This window comes from Microtus oregoni, unplaced genomic scaffold (assembly GCF_018167655.1).
Source record: "Microtus oregoni isolate MIOR12 unplaced genomic scaffold, Mior012 000022F_ref0000154, whole genome shotgun sequence".
In the NCBI taxonomy this organism is placed as follows: domain Eukaryota; kingdom Metazoa; phylum Chordata; class Mammalia; order Rodentia; family Cricetidae; genus Microtus; species Microtus oregoni.
The window spans coordinates 18,148,551-18,168,735 of NW_024543081.1; the positions used below are offsets into that span (position 1 = coordinate 18,148,551).

General features: G+C 51.0%; 1 protein-coding gene across 1 annotated transcript in view; it reads left to right on the plus strand.

Annotated features, from left to right (window-relative positions):
• Window positions 1-4,346: 4,346 nt before the first annotated feature.
• LOC121461481 (maestro heat-like repeat family member 5) overlaps window positions 4,347-20,185 on the plus strand; it is a 32,641-nt gene continuing 16,802 nt past the window's right edge. The window contains exons 1-12 of the mRNA XM_041672567.1: window positions 4,347-4,401; window positions 5,926-6,074; window positions 6,763-6,855; window positions 7,063-7,179; window positions 7,398-7,517; window positions 8,673-8,795; window positions 8,888-8,964; window positions 9,505-9,640; window positions 13,362-13,457; window positions 14,277-14,381; window positions 19,625-19,760; window positions 19,907-20,001. Of these exons, the coding sequence (XP_041528501.1) occupies window positions 4,347-4,401; window positions 5,926-6,074; window positions 6,763-6,855; window positions 7,063-7,179; window positions 7,398-7,517; window positions 8,673-8,795; window positions 8,888-8,964; window positions 9,505-9,640; window positions 13,362-13,457; window positions 14,277-14,381; window positions 19,625-19,760; window positions 19,907-20,001 (1,302 nt within the window). The remainder of the gene's footprint in view (window positions 4,402-5,925; window positions 6,075-6,762; window positions 6,856-7,062; window positions 7,180-7,397; window positions 7,518-8,672; window positions 8,796-8,887; window positions 8,965-9,504; window positions 9,641-13,361; window positions 13,458-14,276; window positions 14,382-19,624; window positions 19,761-19,906; window positions 20,002-20,185) is intronic.

Genomic DNA, 20,185 nt, shown 5'->3' on the forward strand with positions numbered 1-20,185 from the left:
CTTCTTCTCCTCAGGCTGCCCAAGGCCACCAAGCTCAGGACTTCCAGGAGTTGGCAGAGCCCTGGGCCAGTTCCTGCCTCACAGTTTCCCTCCCCAAAGCCAGAGGTATGATTTTACAGCGTGTCTTCTGCTTGCCTTTCAAAACAAACAAAAACCAATCAAAAGAAAAAAAGACACCCATAGCTTTTTGTATTTTAAGTAGCGTTTTGGTTGTCATTTTGCTTTGTTGAACTGATAACAGTAAAGCATCCTCCTTTGCACCCCCCACCCCCTCCTGGAAATTTTAAAAGAGGATTCAGAAAAGAAAGTCTAGAATCACAATGTCTGGGAAAAAATGGATCTTAAATTAGAATTCTGGGACTTTATCCCTGAGCCAGACCATATCCAAGTGGTCAGTCAGCATTAAGATCAGGTTTCCAGAACTGCCCGCTGGGCATCTCCTTTTGACCCCCGTGGCTATTTAAGCCTTGGGGAAAGTCCTTAGATAGTGAATTTTCGTATATCTCTAATCTTACCCCATGGATTAAATTCCTGAAAGTGGGGTTCAGGGACAAGCAAGCCATGTCCCTGGATAAGGGAATCTTTGACAGCAAATGACCCATACAGGTGCAGGTGACCAGCAGGGTTCTCAGGAGCTCTTGGTGTTGGCTGACCTCTGTACGATCACTCAAGCCACGTGTACGCTTCTTTGATTAGCCTGGAGACCATCTTTTGAGCTGCCTTACAGCACGAGGAAGGAGCATTCTTCATCTACAGAAGTCAGTGTTCACTGATGCAGCCTCAGTGTGCACAGGCTGACCGCTGACCTCCTAGTGACCCCCAGAAGCTCACCGTCGATAGGAGTCCAGCAACACCAACCAAGGGATAAGGATACAGCTGGAGAGCTCAGGTCTCAGGGAGAGACCACAGCAGAGGGATGGACAGGTGACACAATGAAGGAGTGACGGACGAAAAGGCAGTGGAGACCGGTCCAGGTAATACGACAGTTTACACAGAGCTGGTGATGGGTCCCTTGTGCCTCCCTTCAAAGAACTGAAGAGGACTGTGGCTTCATGGAGACAGGGCTGTGGTTGACCACAAGAGGCTTGGCAGGGAACTGTAGCTGAGAGAACCAGGCTGCTGGAGCTGGGCAGGCGCTTCGGGGCAATTGTGGGATCGAGAGAATGAGGGGGATGAGGACAGTGGAAAAGCTGATACCTAGGTTCCTTGGGTAGTCAGGCTGGGTGCAAGCTGGCTGGATTAGCTCCAAGAGGAAGTACAGTTTGCATGGGAGAGGCCAGCAAGCAAGGGATAGGAGGGGAAGAGTGGGTGGAACAATGATATCTCCTCTATTCTTGGCAAGACCCCTTTGGACTCAGTGACCCCCCTCATCTTGAGTCTGCCTCTGCTTTTCCTGTATGGTCCTCCATGCAACCTTCCAGACTTTGTTTCCCCTTCACTTCGACCCCAGGCTTGGGGATAGTCACTTGAGAATGACTTTGGTGGCTTCCATGAAAAGATTGTAAGGGGGCCAATTTGCAAAGGAGAGGTTCGGCTTTTCTAGAGTCCTTTTGAGGTTTGTGAAAGCCTCATTCGAGCTTGGTGAGCGGGGCTACTAAGAGTGCAAAGTGGTGGGCAGAGTTCAGGATGCGACAGCCTGAAGGAAGCAAGGCCAGCTGTGACCTCCAGGCAGTGGCATGGCCACTGTGGCTTGGAAACTCAGAACCTTTAGCTGGGGCTGGCAATAGCAAAAAGCAGATGGGAGGGGCCCTAGCCAGGGTCGTGGTAGGGTCAGGCACTAGGTGACCAGATAGGACCTTGAGAACCCAGGTGGGCAATAGGCTTCTCAAAATGGAGCACTGTTAAGGCCACCCACACTGCCTAGGCTTGACTCAGCCCATGGCACTGGGCAGGACAGGGCACAACAATGGCAAATATGCCCCAGTAGAGGTGTTCCCCTCTACTAGGAGGCAGAACCCTCATGCTCTCCCCACTCACAGTCTTGCATGCCCAGCCATTCACTCAATCTCTTACTCCTCATTCTCTCTCTCTCTCTCTCTCTCTCTCTCTCTCTCTCTCTCTCTCCCTCACTGATAGTCACTCATTGCTTATCCCATAGTATCCATTCTTCCCTGGTACAGTGGGCACTCTCACTGCCAGGTTGTTGAGCATAGGTCTGAAGGCAAACAGAGCTTTCTTTTCAGGAAAGGCAGGTGCTCAGAGGTCCCCAGTGCCATAGAGTTAGTGGGAGAGGCCATGTGAAGACTTAGGACAGAGGTATAAAGAAACTTCAGGCAGGCCTGAGCCAGCAGGGCTTACAAGGGGTTGCAGCTAGGTGGGTAGGGCTGATCAGAGCACCCAGAACAAGGAGCCTTGGTGTGGGAGGAAACAGGCTGTGTATTAATTGCATGGCAAATACTGACAGGCAAAGAATAAAAGTTAATTTTGATTCACATCTTTGGGGTCTCAGTCTACCATGGATAGGAAGGCATGGCAGAGAGGAACAGCTCAGGTCATGGCAGGGCAGGACACCACAGAATGCTGGCACTCCATTCCACTCACGGTCTCCTTTCCTCCTCTTGTTCCACCCGGGGCTCCAGCCTATGCAATGGTGCCATCCAACATCTGGGCCAGGTCTTCTCTCCAGTGATCCCTTCTGAAAGCAACCTCACAGATTTACCCAGAGGTGTGATTGGCTAATCTCCTAGGTTCTTCTAAATCCATTTAAGCTGATAATGAAGGTAGTGCAGGCAGCCTGAGGTGAAAGTTTTCTATTAGAGTTGCAAGACAGGGGAAAGTGATGGAGAGTGGACCTCAGGACACTTGTGAGGATCCCATACCTGGCAGGGTAAGAGATGAAATAATTGGGAAACTGTCACTAAGGAGTCTGGTGTATTCCCCAACTTGGCAAGACTGAGCAGATGGGAAATTTGCTCAGGGATCTTAGGAGATATCCCAAGTATGGGTGAATCTGTAGCCAACACCCAAGATCAGTGCTCTGAACTGTGGGCATCCAGGTGGCCTTGGTGATACATAGGGTCCCCAGATTCCTGCACCATTTTAATATGTCCAAGGAGAACCTCTGAAACCTATGTGTGGGTAGCATGGCTTATCCATGGACAAGGGGCTGAAACCAAGTTCAGAAGATGCCAGAAGAAAGGATTTTCAGGGTGAAGGTGGCAGGGTAGCTTTGGAGTCACCACCACACCCCATGTTAAGTAGCTGTCTTAGTCACTGTTCTATTGGTGTGAAGAGATACCACGACCAAGGCAATTCTTATAAAAGAAATCATTTGACTGGGGACGAGCTTACAGTTTCACATCATCATGGCAAGAAGCATGGTAGATGAGCATGGTACCACCAGGCAGGTTCACTCTGGAGCAAAAACTAAGAGCTTCATCCTGATCTGTAGACAGAAAGAGAGGGAGGCACTGGACCTGGTGTGAACTTTGGAAAACTTAAAGCCCACTGCCTGTGTTACACTTCCTCCAACAAGGCCACATCTCCTAATCCTTTTCGAATAGTGTCCCGCCCTGATGACAAAGCACTCAAATATATGAACCTGTGGGGAACATTTTTATTCAAACTGCCACCGCAGATGAACAAGAAAGACTGGGCCAAGGCCCTTTGGATGTCACACTGCCTACAGGACCAACTGTGGTGTCTCTGGAGTGAAAGGGGAGGGGATGAGAAGGCTTGGGGTGGTTGAGAGACCCTGTGGCCATGCTCTGTCACCAGGTAGGTAAAAAACATCTATATTCTGTCTTTGCCAGGTGCTGTCCTCCAAAGAACCTCTGGACCCATTTTGGCTATGGTTGGTGATGACTCCTCTCAGTCCCCACAGAGATCCACCCCCTCAGCCTACAGAAAGCCCAACCGCTCATTGCCCAAGCAGGAGCAAGAGCTGGAGCTTAGTGAGTGGGTGCACAGCAAGTGGGGTTTACAGAGTGGACACACTGCTGAGAGCTTCCAAAAGCCCTTGGGATGATCGGGGGACCGAGACAAGTTGCTCACATCTATACAGTGTATGGATTGGGGTTCACTCAGACTCTGACTTCCTAGAGTAGGGCACTGAGCCAACAGGACCTTGGACAGAGCCCACTCATCCCTATATCACCATCCCCCAGGAAGGACAGCTGGAATGTAACCACTATTCCTATATCCAAGAAGTCAGGTGGGGCAGACTATGTACCATTGCCACCCAGCTGAGCAGGGACCTCACAGCTTCCCTTGTGTCATCCTTGGTGCTCTGAGGACATGAGGGGTAGCCTGGATCATCCAAAGACTGCTAAGAAACGTCTGGGCTTACTCGGGGTCAGTGCCTGGCAGGTAGATAGCTTTTACTGCATGACCAAATGTGTGCAAACATGAACGATGGCTTTCAGAGGGTTGTGCAGTGTCTTGGCTACCAGCTCAGGATTGGTGAGTGATGCCCTCAGACACCAACAGCAGGCTCCTTTCCATGGGAACTGTTCTGGGCCAAGGCCGAAGCTCATGTGAGGACCCTGTACACCAATACTGGTACCAGATCCTATAAGGCATGGTTTGCAAAGGTTGAGTGACAAGAACCCTGTGAAGCAGCCCATGTGTGAGACTCAGTTGGACTTCTGGTTTCGCAGCCATTTAGAACTTTGTCTGTATAGCATGGTTGTAAAAACATTAGACAATGTAGAAATTACATACAATCATCATAAAACCTCTGGGGTTTCCCTGATGGTGAGGAAGGGACTCTCTACACGTGTGTATGCTAGTTTCTCATGGCAATGACAGAATACCTGGTACAAGCCGAGAAGGAAAGATGCTTTTGGGCTGTCTGAGAGTATCTGGTGCATAGTGGGCTACTTCTGTGTCCTAACAGCATGGGGAAAGGGCCAGATAGGCAGAGCTTCTCACCAGATGGTGTGAGTCAGAGGCAGGGAAACAGGAAGGGATAAAGAAGACCCCCTCCAGGGGCTTTCCAGTGACATACGTGCTCTATATTGGCCTCAAACCCCAATAACATTTTTAACTTATGACCCCATCAATGGTAGATGAAGCCAGTGAGTGGGTCAGAGCTCTCATGACTTTGCCATCTCTGTGGACCAAGACTTTAGCCCATGAGCCTTTTTGGGGGGACACATAGAAACCCTAACAATGTAGCTCTAGACAGGCCTTCCTATTTGCTCTTGGTTTTTCAGAGAAGACTCACTCCCCAGCCACATGTCTGTAGGATGCACTGTCTTCCTTCACATATTCTTGTTTCTGTCTCACGAGAAGACAGCAAAGTCCAGTCCCTGGGAACGCCTTTCCTCTCCACTGATAGTGAGTGTGGCTCCTTTGGATGTGTTTATGGCAGTGGGAGCCCTGACTGGCTGGCTAGGAAGAAGCTTCCTAGGGTCCACATGGCTCCTGCCACAGATTCAGCCATCTCCTTTCCAGCTCTTCTCAGTGTGGTGGATGGCCAGGCCCCAGGAAGTCTGTGCCTGCTTGCTGTGGAAGTTTCTGCTCTGTGGAGTTCTGCTTAGGCTTGTAGATGACAAACCCCTTAGTGGCCTATGGGTGCTTACCTACAGCCTTGTGGTTTAAATAATAGGAATACCAGCTGTTGTGATACTGGGACTAGGCAGGAGCCGCATCAATATATTGCTTCAAATGATTAGCAGTTGTGATCATAGTCCTGACCCCAGTATGGTCTCTGTTCCCTAGTCAACTGGCTGAACACTGATTCTGCTCTGAGCTAGTCACCAAGCCTCCTTGATGTGTCTGTGTTGGTAGAGGCAAGTGTGCCTCCACGGTCTGTCCTTCCAGTGCGCCAAGCAGGAACCTGGCAGGACAGGTGCTGGGTGGGCCTGGGCTCTCTACCAGATTCCCTCTCCTCACCCAGCTCAGGAACTTTATTGGGCCTTAGGTGTTGGGGGACTGGTGGATGGGGCTGGTACTGACTCCCTGCTTCTGGGATCTCCACAGATTATTTGGATTTGGGGATCTTGGGAGAGTACTTGAATTTCCACCCATCCTGGGAGAATGTGGCAGTCAGTAAGATCAAGAACATGATGGTCACAGAGCAGGGCCTGGCACTGGACACCATCTGCCATTTCCTAGAGGAGCACAGCCAGGTAGGATCAGAGAGACTGATGCTTCCCACTGGGCGGGAGATTCACGGGGCCTGGGAGGAAGTGAAGGCACCGTCCAGGATCTTTCCCCAGCCATCACATTGAACTCATCAACCACTTTAGGACTCCCACGGTCTTGGCCATCCCTGAAGCTCCTAACATTCTATGGGAATGTGCTGGAGAATTTCAGAGAGTCAGAGTGGATGTTTTACTTCCCACACACTGGTGGGAAGGCAGGGTCCACCCAGGGTCTCCTCCTACCAGGGATGGCCATTGTTTACAGAGGGAGGCAACCTAAGCACTCACAGCTGGTCATGACTGGGAACTTAAACATGGAGAGGGAAAAGCATTTGGTCAGAACAGGATGGGCAAAGGCCCAGGGGTCAACATTGAGGCATAGTCAGCAAGGAGCATGCCCAGATGCCCATGGGACTGTCTGTGTCTGCTAGAAACATCAGCCTCTGTCCTAAGGGTCTCAGGGAACTACTGCAGAGGTGGTCATGGGCAGATTTACTCAGGATTAAAACTCTCATACCTGGAGGGATTTCCCATTTCCTTTTCTCTCACCCATCTGAAAGCAAGCTGCCCTCCCCCCACTCAGGGTCCTGGGAGGGCTACAGCTGTCTTGTGGGCTCTAGAATCTGTCTTGCCCTGGTGGTTGGGAAGGGTCTGAGTGACAGTCTGCCCACAGCTCTGGGAAAAGCAGAAGACGCCACCCAGGGATTCCTCTATGCAGAAGCTCCTAGAATTTCTCAGCCTGGACCCCAAGCAAACTGCTGATAAGGTCAGTGCCCCCATGAGAAGCCCTAGGCTCTTTTAGCCCCCTGGAAATGCTTCAGGAAGGTGTTCCTCCCCTGCTTTGTCCCACACAGCGGGAGGAGAAAGGGCTCCCTCTTGGGGAAGGAGTAGTTCTGACCACACAGCCCTGCCATGCTCAAATGGGTGGATTTCTTAGCAGCATTAGCAGACTCTCCACCCTGTCCTACTCCAGGCCTTGCTCTTCCATCTCTATGGGCTGATCCTGCGTGAGTGCCCCAGCATGGAGCAGGTTCAGTGCCACCTGGCCAGCCTCCTGGAGCTGTCCCACCAGCACTCCAGCTACCGAGAGGTGGGTCAGAGTCCTCGGGTTATTGCCTGTGCCTCCCTCGTGCCCCATTCACCATCACTAGGGTCTTGCATGGCTCTCACTGCATGGCACACTTTGCCAGATTGCCACCAATCCAGCCCCCCGGGAGGCAGCCTTGATAGAAGGACAGGCCCCAGAGAGCTGGACAAGGACTTGCCCTGTCACCTGTGAGCTCCCTTACAGGGTCCTCTGGTACACAGGGAATTGCGCTGGCTGTGGGCCTGGCCTCCACCGAACACTTGCAGGAGGTATGGGCCCTGCTGGAGCACCTGGGCCGCACCAAGTTCCTGCGTTCAGTCGCTGTGTCCCCAGACAGCCAGGTAGGGAGGCCCTGAGTGCTACAGCATGTTGAATACAGCAGCAGTGGACAGAGAGGGTGCCAACCTCCATGTGCCCATTGATGACACTACACCAGGGTTCCTGCCTGACCCATTTGCCTTAGGAGCTGGTGTCGGGGACACAGGATAGTTGAAGTACCTGCTCTGTGTCCTTGCATGCTTCATAGGAGTCCCTTCCTCAGGGCCTCAGCATGGAGATAATTGAACTAAGGATGTTGGGCCAGGGGACCTCCAGTACTTTGAGAGCTATGTCAGGCCTGGGCCTCAAGTTGTCGCTTGCCTTGGGCCCAGTAGATACACTGAGCAGCTCTACTTTCCTGGCCAATTCCAACCCCAGTAGCTCAAAGAAGAAAGCTTGCCTGGGGAGCCAGCTAGTGGGGCTTCCTAGACAGGAGGGCTATTGGCAACTCTAGGCCCGGTCCTTTGGAGGAGGCATACTCCTGGCCTCTACCCGAAGTCAGTATAGAGGCTACAGCTTTCTCATTGGCAGGAGGGAGGTGGGGGTTGGGAGGGCTTAGAGCCTGGATCCCCTCAGCCTAGCTCTCACTCGCCCACAGCTGTCAGACAACAACCTTCGATGGAAATGGGTCAGCAGCACCTCCCTCCTGTGCTATGGGCAGATAGCCAAACATATCAAGGAGCAGATCCTGCCCTGGGTGGACAACATCGCTTCGAGGATGGTGTACTACTTCTCCTGTGGTCCTTGCGTGAGGCCCTCCCCACCCCTCCATTGAAGGGCAGGCTGGACAGAGCCACCTGGGTTAACTTGCCAGTCACTGAGACAGTACTCACAGGACAGCCCTAGGGTCTTGGGATCAGATCCCACTCAGGGTCTGCTCTCTGCACTCCTGGGTCCAGGGCTCTGGTACAGGTGGCTGGAATAAGGCTGTCTGTCCAGGGTAGTGAGGCTGGCCTAGAGAGAAGGGAGCCCTGTACTTAGCTTCCTTGACTGGCAGAGGGGTTGTCTTTGTGAGTAAGGTTGCTGTGTTCTGTGTGCATGAAGTGTGCTTTGTGTGTTGTGTGTGTGACGCACACACTGCTGGTCCCCTGGTCAAGGTGGCTGCTTGGGTTATGTGACAGGATTTTAGGGAAGTGTCCCCTGACCTGACCTTTGGCCCATCTGGGGGGGGGGGACAGGATGAGATTCTGAAGTCAAGCTTCCTGTCTGCGGCCATCCTGCTCACTAGATCGCTTCGGGAAGAGTATGGCTCCCAGAGGTACAAGTTCACGCAGATTCCAGAGCTCATCCAGTGCCTCCTGGTAAGCGACCCTGGGGTCACCGTGGGTCCTCCTAAGGACCAGGGTGGCCAGCTAGAGGCTGCTGCCACACTTGCCCCTCCTCTGCCCTCCAGGACATCCTCAAGGATGAGCCCAACTTCCTGACCACCTTCTTCAGGCAGAAGGTCATCCTGGTTGTCATGGGCCTAAGGTAGCTCTCCTAGGGCACTGGAAGACAGGCAAGGTCCTGAGTCTGGTGGCATCAGAGCGTGTGGGGCTGGGGCCCAAGGCACCACCAGAATATTGGCTGTGCAGAGGCTCTTCCTGTTCTGACTAAAAGGCTCTGCCTGTTCTAAGTTTGCTTTCTTTCATGACCAGGATAGATTGCTAATACTGGCAAAATCTAAGCCCTGCCCACAGCCACACACTGAACCACAGTCCTGAGCACAGACTGGGCCCTAGCCCAGGTCATACATGAAGCCTAGCTTTTCACCCTTGGACCCGGATCTTACTCTATGATCTGACCTGACATATCCATAGCTTTGACTCTGACCCTGAAAATGTCTAGATTTCCCCCAAGCAAATGCCAGTGAGTTAGAACAGCTCACCATAGCCCCTATTGTGTTGACCTTTCTTATTCCACTGAGCCAAGACATTGTCTACTTTCATATTCTAGTTGTGCTGGTATGCCCCTGCTGGGAGTCCCTTGGGCCAGTCTCACACCCCAACCCAACACTTGGTTTTCTTGCAGTAACCTGCGACCCGGACTCAAACCCCTGCTCAAGTCCCAGGTCTTGCAGACTTGCCTGCACAGTGTGTACAGGCTTCCCGCTACTGAGCACCTACAGAGTGATTCGCCTTCATCAAAACAAGCTCCAGATGTCATGGTGATGCTCTAGGATTGGCATGTCTCTCTCCCAGGGGTGTGGGTTCCTGGTGTTAGGCCAGGGGTTAGCTTTGTCTGGTAATTGGCAGAAAGAGGAGCTCTGTCTGGGCTTAGAACCATCTTGTCTGGAGCACAGGCTCACTTCAGCCTTAGAATGGCCTGGACCTTGAAGGTTTTCTGCGCAAACGAGACCCTGGTCTCAGCACGGCTCTGGCGGCATTCTCTGAAGCGAGCCTTCCTGTACCTTGTACTCATTGACTTCGAGGAAGCTGACAGATGCCTCAAAGCGCTGGACACATCCTGGCCCTTGGCTGTGCGGCTACCCAGCTATCTCAGGCTATCTTGCCCCAGACCCAGGCTCCAGGGGAGTTGAGGCGGGGACAAGGCTGGCTGTCACTCACATGCCTCTGATCACTCATGCTGGCACTCAGCACACAACTAGGTCCTGCCCCATTCCAGGACCTAAGTGAGTACCAAGGCCATATCCAAAGCAGGAAAGGCCAGTTCCATCCACCAGAAGTGAAGGGAGGATACAGTGTTGCTGGGGTTGCCTGCTCTGGGAAGAGGTCATCTGGCTGGCGTGGCTCTGAGGGTAGCTACGTTCTGTTCAGCAGAAAGAGCAAGGCAAGAAACAAAGCCTTCCACGCTTTGTTTCCCGGCCCTGGATCCAGGTTAGCCAGCGAGGCCAGGCAGGCACAGGGAGCTGACCTGTGGTCTGCGCTAGGCTCCCAGGGCACACATGAGGCACTGCCTTGTGGATGGTCAGAACCATGCCAGGAGAGCCCAGGGAGCTGGGGAAGACAGATGAGTCCCAAGGGAAACTGACCTCCACGTGGTCACAAGGGAGGCAGCAGCCATTCCTGTGTGGGGTTCAACTGGGACCATCTGCCACTGCACCAACTGACTTCCCGCAGTTGGCCATAGTTTTGATCCATTGTCACCTTCATGAGGTCACTGGGATGAGGACTTTGGCATGTGCTTAACTTTGGTGAAACATCTGTTCAGCTCTCACAGCTACCTTTGAAACGGGCCACTATGTAGGTTTTTAAAACTACTTTTTATTTGTGTATTTGTCTGTCTATGTCTGTGTTTCAGTGTGTGTCTCTCTATGTGTGTGTGCCTGTGTGAGCCTATATGTGTCTGTGTGTGTGTGTGTTTCTGTCTATATGTCTGTCTGTGTCTCTGTGTATGTTTCTGTGTGTGTGTCTGTGTGAGCCTATGTGTGTATGTGTGTCTATGTGAGTACATGTATGTATATGTCTGTGTGTGTATGTGAACCTGTGTGTGTATATGTGAGTACGTGTATATATGTGTCTATGTGTGTGTGTATGTGAGCCTGTGTGTGTCTGTGTGTCTGTCTGTGTGCTGTGGTGCACATGTGGAGTTCAGAGGGGAACTTGTGGAAATTGTTTCTCTCTTTCCACCACGTGGGTCCTAGGAATCTAACTCAAATGCCCAGGTTTGACAGCAAGGACATGGCAAGGGCCTCTATGCCCCTGAGCCATCTTGACAGCCTTACTAGGCAGTGTTAAAGCTCCTCTTATACTTTGGATGTGAGTTAATAGTCTGCATTTGAAAATCTGTTCTCTCAGTTGGGACTTTCTCAAAATCTCTGTTGTTGACTTCTGACGACAGTTGTTACTGCTTAGAAAATTCCTACTGTTTTTTTTTAATTTATTTTTTGGTTTTTTGAGACAGGGTTTCTCTGTAGCTTTGGAGTATGTCTTGGAACTATCTCTTGTAATCCAGGGTGACCTCGAACTCACAGAGATCCGCTTGCCTCTGTCTCCCGAGTGCTGGGATTAAAGGCGTGCACCACCACCACCCAGCTGTTTTGTTTTGTTTTGTTTTTGGCCTGTGCTATGGGTAGGATGTCTAGGGAGTTTGCTTGACCAGGGACCACAAAGATTGCTTAAGTTTTCTGCTGGAAGTTTTGCATTTTGAGGGTTCAGCTTTGTATCTTGTGGGGGCAGTTGAAAAGAAGTACCATAGCTGTAAAGAACAGTATGCTGCTACCCACAGCTCTGGAGGCTGCAAGAACAAGGTTTGAATGTCAGACGTCCCCCACAAACCCATGTGTCTGAATACTTATTCTCCAGCTGGTGATATTGGAGTCTGGGGCCTAGATGGAGAAAGTGGGTCACTGTGGTGAGCCTGGCTCTGCTTCTAGCCTGAGGGTTCTCTTTGCTCTGAGTCATACGAGAAGTGTGCAGCAAGCTCCTGCCACCATAGCCCAAGCAGGCATGGTCACCATGCTTTCCCAAGATGCCTTGCCACTGTGATGCACTGTATGGGCTGAGCTGTGAGCCAACACAAACATTGAAGTTGCTCATGTTGAGTGTTTGGGTACCACAACACAGTAAGTGATGTTGGGGCTCATCAGTGGAAGTGGGGCTTGGGAGAGACCCAGCTCTATGCTGCTGCCCTCAGAGACCTGAAGAATTCCTTGCAGGGACACGTACTCGAAAGCTAAGATTCAAAGCTTTGTGCGGAAAAGAATTTTAGGATGGTCCAGTTTGGAGCAGAGTTGGATTTTATTGGGAAGGCAGTTTAACATAGACTCAGCATGGGGTTGATAGAAGTAGAGGCACCCAAAGAAAGGATAAGACACACCCACGTGTGAAGAAGTCAGGCTTAAATATCTTAGCCCTGGACACACAAGCTCCACCCACAGGGTTGCTAAGAGCCCTTCCTCCATGCCCTCCTTTTCGTAAATGAGATTCTAAGGTGTTTCCTGAAGTGGTTAGGACAGCAGCCTGTTAGGGTGAGATCATAGGTTGCTAGGGTCACACAAGGTGACCAAACTGTATCCTTCACTGGAAATGGAGTCTCCTTTCTTGCTTCTGAGATTCCTAGATAAGTGTAAGTTTGTATTTGGGAAAGGAGGAAGGCCATCCTCAGGTCAGCTCAGCCTTAAGTGTTTGTTACCATTTTAGCAGTCTTATTTGAAATATCTCCACATAAGAGTATTGCCTCTGCGTCAGAAGCTCTCTCAGTGGATGGTGTGAGCTGGGAGGAATTCTTGACTCCTTGCTTGGGCCTTCCGGTGTATTTGCATTTATATTTTCTGGTCTTATTTCCATTTGAAACCATCCTTCACTTGGAGACAAGATTATCATCTCAAGATTCTTTACATCTAGAACCATTTCCTCTCTCCGTTAGTCTTTATAAATACGCGGGGGAAAAAGTCAGGTAGCGATGTCTCACTTCCTTAATCCCAGCACTCAGGAGGCAGAGGCAGGCAGATCTCTGAGTCTGAGGCCAGCCTGGTCTATAAATCAAGTTCCAGGGCTACACAGAAAAACCCCATTTTGAAAAAACAACCAACCAACCAACCAACAAACAAGTGTTTAATTTGTAACTGCTAAGTTGTCAGTGCCTGAGACATTAACAAAAAGTCCTTCTTTGGGGAAACAGCAGGTCAGCAGGAAAGACGTCAGAGCGGCAGACTACCTCAGTGGCTGCAGGAGAGGGGTGGGCAGAGCTGGAAAAGACATACTTGAGCAGCTAGAGGAACCTGTTTGCTCACACCACAGCTCCTCTGGGGAAAGTCTGGAGGCAGAATGCACTATCCCAGCTGCTGCCAATCGCATGATCGGCCTCACATGCCAGAGTTGGGCCCAAGGAAGCAGATACCTTGCAGCCCTCATGGAGGAGCTGGGGAGACGATGATGTGACCTGGCTATGTGATGCCAGCTGTCCCTGTCCCTTGCCCTTGCCAGGTGCTGTACAAGAAGACAATGCGTGCCCTGGACCTGCTCCTCCAGAACTTCATCTCTGAGAACCCGAGCATGGATGAGGTCTGCTTCCTCCTGCAGGTGAGGCCTGTAAACCAGCAAAGTAGGGATTCCAGCCCCAGCCCTAGCTCCAGCCTGAGCTGTTAGAGAGAGTGTGGAGGTGGATGTGTGTGTGTGTGCACGTTCATGCCCACACATGTAATACTAGGTAAGGACTGAACCTAGGCCCTTATTTATACACAGACATTCAACATTCTAGATAAGTGTTCTACACTGAGCCATACCCCCAACCCTGTGACAGGCTTTATGAGAAGTGGAGGGAAATTGGAAGAAATGGGCATATATGTGTTTCCTGTCTCTACAATGTGGTGCCCCTCACCACCCTAGGACTGTCACCAAGAAGGCCATCAGCATTCTAGACCTCCAGAGTCATGCACCACTGTAGACCTCTTTGTAAAGTAGTCTGCTTTGGGTGCTTTTTATAGAATGAAAAGTGGGTGAACATAATCTACAGTGGGCTGGACTGAAACATGAGCCACAGTTGGGGCTCCAGAATCAGAAAACTCTCGAGGACAGAGCCCTTAACCTTGACAGCATTGGAGTTGAGCTGAGTTGAAGGATGCCCTGCTGGTGTCTACCATCAGATTGTTGGGCTGGTCTTAGAACAATTGTCCTGTCTGTGTAAGAATAAGACTGTCGCTTGGGTTTTCCATGTCTCAGATGGTCCAAACCTATAAGGCACCCCAAGTATGAAGAAGTAGATTGATGGACAGGCAATGAGGCTAATGGCCTGGCTGGGTGGCTGTCGCCCTTCTCAGCGGCCCTACTCTGGGCTGATGTTGAGCTGGATGTGATGGGCTCTGTGGCGCAGGTTCTCACGCGCTCCCCTATTCTTCCCAGCACACAGAGTACTGGTTGATATCTGACAAGAGCCATGAGCGCAGCCGGGCTGTCCAGTCCATCTTCCTGCTTCTGCAGTATGTGGTAGACTCTTTGAAGCTCGCTGTGAGTTCCCTACACTCCAAAGTCTTGGGGAGCTCCTGATGGTGGGAATGGAGATTAGCATCCAGGTGGAGTCTTGCCATAGGCACTCTCTGAGCCCTCAGGCTGGGCGATGTGGTACAGTTTAGCAGGTTGGCCCGAGGAAATCCCCAAGCCAAGACTACAACCAAGAGAGGGCAGAGACTGAAGGAGTAGGGATGGGGAGGGGAATAGCCTGGATCTGGACAGGGAAGCTGCAGTGTGGAGGACCCATGCCTCAGACAAACCTAGAATCAGCTGATCTGAGGGCTGGGAATGGAGCAGCTGAGAGAAAGAGAGTCACCCCATTTCTGTATTCTCGAGCTCCAGTTACTTCACATGGAGGCATCAGGCTTGGATGGGAAGGACTGAGAGAAACCAAATTCCTTAGGTAGTGAGCCTGGGCCACCACCCCACAGCTCAGGAACAATGTAAGCAGGCTCCCCACGGGCCAGGTGTGATCACCCTAACCCTCAGAAAAGAAGTAGGAGGATTGTCTGGGGTCAGCATAAGCTACATTGTGAGACCCTGTCAGGAAGGAGAGGGGAGAGGAAGAGGAAGGGAGGGGGGAAATACAAGCTGAGAACTTCCTGGTCTCTAGAAGAAGACAGACCCTCTTCCTAAAGGAAGGGCAGGCAGATGGCCTGGACAGCATTCAGAAGGCAGTAGCTACAAATACAACATGGATACCATGGGCTGGGGCTGTATGTAGACCACTTGCCTAGTGTGCACCAAGTCCTAGGTTGGATCCCCAGCACTACATCAAACAGGTGTGACGGTGCATGCTGTAATCCCAGAATTTGGGAGGTGGAGGCAGGAAGATCAGAGCTTCAAGGTCATCCTTGGCCACATACTCTGACTCTACTGAGCTTGAGACAAGCCTGGGCCATAGGAGACCCCACCTGAAAAACAAAAATTGATAAACGGACCTCATCAAAATGAGGAACTTTTGTGCACCCTGACACAGGACACAGATGGACAAGAAATGGGTCCGGAAAATGTGATAGCTGTAACTCAGGGAAAAGGCAACCGACCCTTAAAATGGGCAACAGGAGAGACATTGCAGAAGCCATGAGAACAAGTGTGTCCCCACATAACTGGTCATAAAGGACATGCAAATAAGCCACAGGGAGGTGCCACCACCCACCACTGGAAGCGCAAAATTAAAGGCTGGGAACAGCAAGTGTTGGCCAAGGTGTGGAGCCCCGGAAATGTCTCACAGAGCCCGTGGGAGCGTAGGATGTTAAAACTGCCTGGCAGAACTTCCGGCAGTTTCTTTGAAAGTTAAACACATACTTATCCCCTAAGCACACAGGTCTGATCCTAGGAATTTACCCAAGAGGAGTGAACATTTATATATAAAAAGATTTATGCAAGAATACTTATATGCTTTTGTTCATACTGGAGCCAAGCTGGAAGTCCTGCAGATGCACAGCAATAAGAATAGGCAAGCAATGTGTGGCAATATCGACCACAGGGGTGGGCCACCAGGATTCAGCAGAGAAGAGGACCCATGAGAAGAGTGAGGATTGGCAGGCAGGACCGGCTGTGAGGCTTCTCCAGGAAACATGATGAGAAGTTTCTCACAGATGCACAGGGACTAGGGAGGGTGCTGGGTGGTGTGCTGGGATGTGGAAATCAACAGAGATGTTGGCACGTGAGGCCTGCCGGCGGGAATTATGTTTTTATCTTGATACTGGATTCTCTCCGGAATCAGTCAGAGCTTGAGAAACTGGATTCTCCTTTGTCATCCATGCACACCTGCTGTGTGTCATCCATACAGCGAAGCAATGAGAGGCCCTGACCAGAAGCCACTGCCTGATGCTGGACTTCCTGGCATCCAAAACTGCAAGCTAAATAAACTTCTTTCTCAGTCACCCAGCCTCAGGCACAGCAGCCAAAAAAGGATGCAGATACAACAATCTATTGAAATTTCCGAAGCTATTGCATTTTGTACTTAATGTTTGTGACCTCTCTGTAACTGTAATTGTAAATAAAAATGACCATAAAACTGGTAAGAGTTCTGTAGTTTGGTTTTTGCAGTAATATTGGTTTGAAATTTTATTCTGTGCAGTATTCGAAGTATCCTGAAATTTTTTTCAGAAATTTACAAATGCCAGAAGCTGTGTGTGTGTGTGTGTGTGTGTGTGTGTGTGTGTGTGTGTGTGTCTGGAGGTCCTGGAAGCTGGGGGTCTCCCGCAAAGGGATGAGGACCTCCATTGTAGAGTAACAGCAGGTGGCCCTGTTCTAGAGCTGAAGTGCTGGACACTTGATTCTCTGAATCCGCGTGGATTTAGATATGTATCTATTTCGGCATTCCTCGAGCTCTGTGTGGTGTGCATGTAAGGTATGTGTCTTGGGGTGTATGCATGAGAGGTGTGCACATATTAGTGTGATTGTATGTTAGATGTGTGAGTGGTGTGTGTGTGTGAGTAGGGTTATGTATGCGAAAAATGTGTGTGTGAAGATTGTTGAATGTGAGGAGTGTTGGATGTGTGAGGAGAGCTGTGTGTGTGTGTGTGTGTCTGTGTGTGTGAGGAGAGCTGTGTGTGTGTGTGTGTCTGTGTGTGTGTGTGTCTGTGTGTGTGTGTGTCTGTGTGTGTGTGTGTGTGTGAGGAGAGCTGTGTGTGTGTGTGTGTGTGAGAGGAGAGCTGTGTGTGTGTGTCTGTGTGTGTGAGGAGAGCTGTGTGTGTGTGTCTGTGTGTGTGAGGAGAGCTGTGTGTGTGTGTGTGTGGAGAGCTGTGTGTGTGTCTGTGTGTGTGTTTGTGTGTGTGTGTCTGTGTGTGTGTCTGTGTGTGTGAAGAGAGCTGTGTGTGTGTGTGTGAGGAGAGCTGTGTGTGTGTGTCTGTGTGTGTGTGTGTGTCTGTGTGTGTGAGGAGAGCTGTGTGTGTGTGTCTGTGTGTGTGTGTCTGTGTGTGTGTGAGGAGAGCTGTGTGTGTGTGTGTCTGTGTGTGTGTCTGTGTGTGTGAGGAGAGCTGTGTGTGTGTGTCTGTGTGTGTGTGTCTGTGTGTGTGTGTCTGTGTGTGTCTGTGTGTGTGTGAGGAGAGCTGTGTGTGTCTGTGTGTGTGTGTCTGTGTGTGTGAGGAGAGCTGTGTGTGTGTGTCTGTGTGTGTGTGTCTGTGTGTGTGTCTGTGTGTGTGTGTGTCTGTGTGTGTGTGTCTGTGTGTGTGAGGAGAGCTGTGTGTGTGTGTCTGTGTGTGTGTGTCTGTGTGTGTGTGTGTCTGTGTGTGTGTGTCTGTGTGTGTGTGTGTGAGGAGAGCTGTGTGTGTTTGTGGTTGTGGCTGTCACACTGTGCATTTGTCACATTTGTCCTCCTAATGAAACACACAATGGAGTGTTTGAGGTCAAATGCCAGTGTTTCCTGTCAGAAGAAGGGAGGAGACCGGAAGGGATTGAGCAGAACAGTGTAGCTAAGGGGAGGCAGTGGCTAGAATCGCAGGACTTCTGAGCTGTTCTTCCCTAGGTTTGAAGTAGAATCAATGCTAACGCTACAATGCTGAAAATGAAAGGGCCATGAAGGTCCTCACAGAGCAGTTAGATGCAACCAAGGTTTAACATGGGCAAGGGCTTCACCGGAAACTGTGTGAGTTGGGCCTTGCAAAGCTGGCTTTGGGGATCCAGGCTGGGGCTGGAGGGGCAGTGAGGCGACACCTGTTACCAACTGAAGTGGCTGCTGAGTCTGCAACGGGATATGTCCTTCCAGGTAGGGTGGGCTGGCCAGGTGTGTGATGGCCGCCACACACTCCGGCCACCATGCTGGTCTGGGTGTCAGGATCTGGCAGGGAGCTAAGAGGCTCAGCCTGGAAACTTCAGAAACAGCATCCTCCATGGGCTTCACAGAGCGACAGATTCATGAATGATGCAAAATGTCCTAAGCCGACAGAGAGTGAGCAGGGTGCTCCCGGCTGCTGCACTCTGAGAGGGCAGCAGTGTAGCCCACACAGGAAGAAAGAGCCTCTGCAGATCAGGGCTGTCCCCACCCCAAGCCCCTGTCCCCATCCTTCATTCCTCATCAGGTCACTTTCCAACCCCACAGACCCACTGGAGAACGGCTCAGCTTGGGGGTGGCTTTTGTTCAGGTCCAACCTACTTGGGCACAGGAGACTCACTAAAGTCAAGCTCCAACCATGTGACCCTCCAGATCTCAGAGGCCAGAAATTCAGAGGAGACTGCGAACACCCTCCCTGTCATCTCTGTGAGGATTTCAGGAGGCGTCTGCCATTCCTCTCTGTACTGCTTTGCATCTGGTAAAAGGAACTGAGGAAATGAGACACAGTGTGCGCCTGTGTTCAGGACTTTAGAGGAACGACTGCTAAAGGGGAAAATATAATGCTAAGAGATATGTGGTAACCACAAGAAAGAGTTGGAAGAACATTTAGAACTGCAAGCAAAACAGATCTGAAATGAAAAGGCACTGGGTCTATTAACCAACAGCTCAGCCACCACAGAAGAAATAAGAATCGGAACCAGGACAAAGGAACCTGCCGAGACCAAAGGGAAAAGAGGGAAGCCCTGTGGGTGTAGAACAATTGTGGAGTGGAAGTAGAATCCCAGGAGAAGTGAGACGATCAGGGCAGAGTGGGTGGTACCACCACCCTGGAAACTGCTCAAATTGGCTGAAAAAAATATGTACCTTCAGATAAGAATACTAAGGAATCCCAAGCAGGACAGGCACAAAGGAAAACACACGGGAACACACCACGGTCCAAATTATTGAAGACCAGGGAAAGACAGGAAACTCCTAAAACATCCAAGAGAGACAAACGATGCACACATACCAGCCTATGTGGGTATACATGGACACACACATGCACACATATACGCACAAGCATGTCTGCACACACAGGCATGCACACATCTAAGAGTTATGCATGCATGTACACACAGGCACACATACATGACCATACCATCATGCAAGTACATATGAACACCCACTGGCATGCCTACACGCATGCATACAAGCATGCAGTCACATATTCCTATCAACAGGCACACCTGTACAAACATGCTTGAAGGAAGTAATAGGCATGCCCAGCTTCTTGTTGTTAAAAAACAGAAATTTCGTTTTCCAGTGAGCAGACAGGTCAGAGAGGTTCTCATGGGTGGGACAGGAGTCTCTCTCAAAGCCCAGCCAGTGCATCTCCCACAGATGCTGAGAGCAGAAAAGGAAGGACAAAGTGACATAAGGAAGCTGGGCCTGGCTTTGCTCACTGCCCCACTCTCCCCAGAAAGAGGCCGTGCCGTCCACGCTGGGCCACCAGCTAGGCCTCCTGACTCTGCTGTGGCGGGATAAAGACGAGATCACACAACAGCATTCCTACCGCTGTGTCTTCCTCCTCATGCAGCTCGTGTTCCAGCAGAAAGGTGAGCTGAGCAGGGTTGGGGAAGGGGAGACTCTGAGGGGCTCTGGGTAGGCTTTCCTTTGGCCTCATTGTGAGCTGGGAAAGTGGGGGAGGAGAAAAGAGGCTGCCTCCAGGCCCAGCAGCCCTCCCGAACCCAACCATACACAGGGAAGTTGGTGGAATTCGCACAGTGGAGCAAGATGAAGCAATTTGAAACCAGCGAGTCTAGAGAGTGGGAGGTGAAGCTCTACCACGTGGTGAAGGTGAGGTTGTCAGACTGGGCCTGGGCCTCTCCATTCCTGTCCTGAACAGATGGGGCCAAAGGGTCCCAGGGACCTGAGCAGCCAAGCATGCAGGTTGGGCAGAACCAGAATGGGATGGACTTCTGCTCTTTCTAGGAAAACTGTCTGTCTTTGTACCTCATCTTCCAGCCTCAGCTCGGATAGG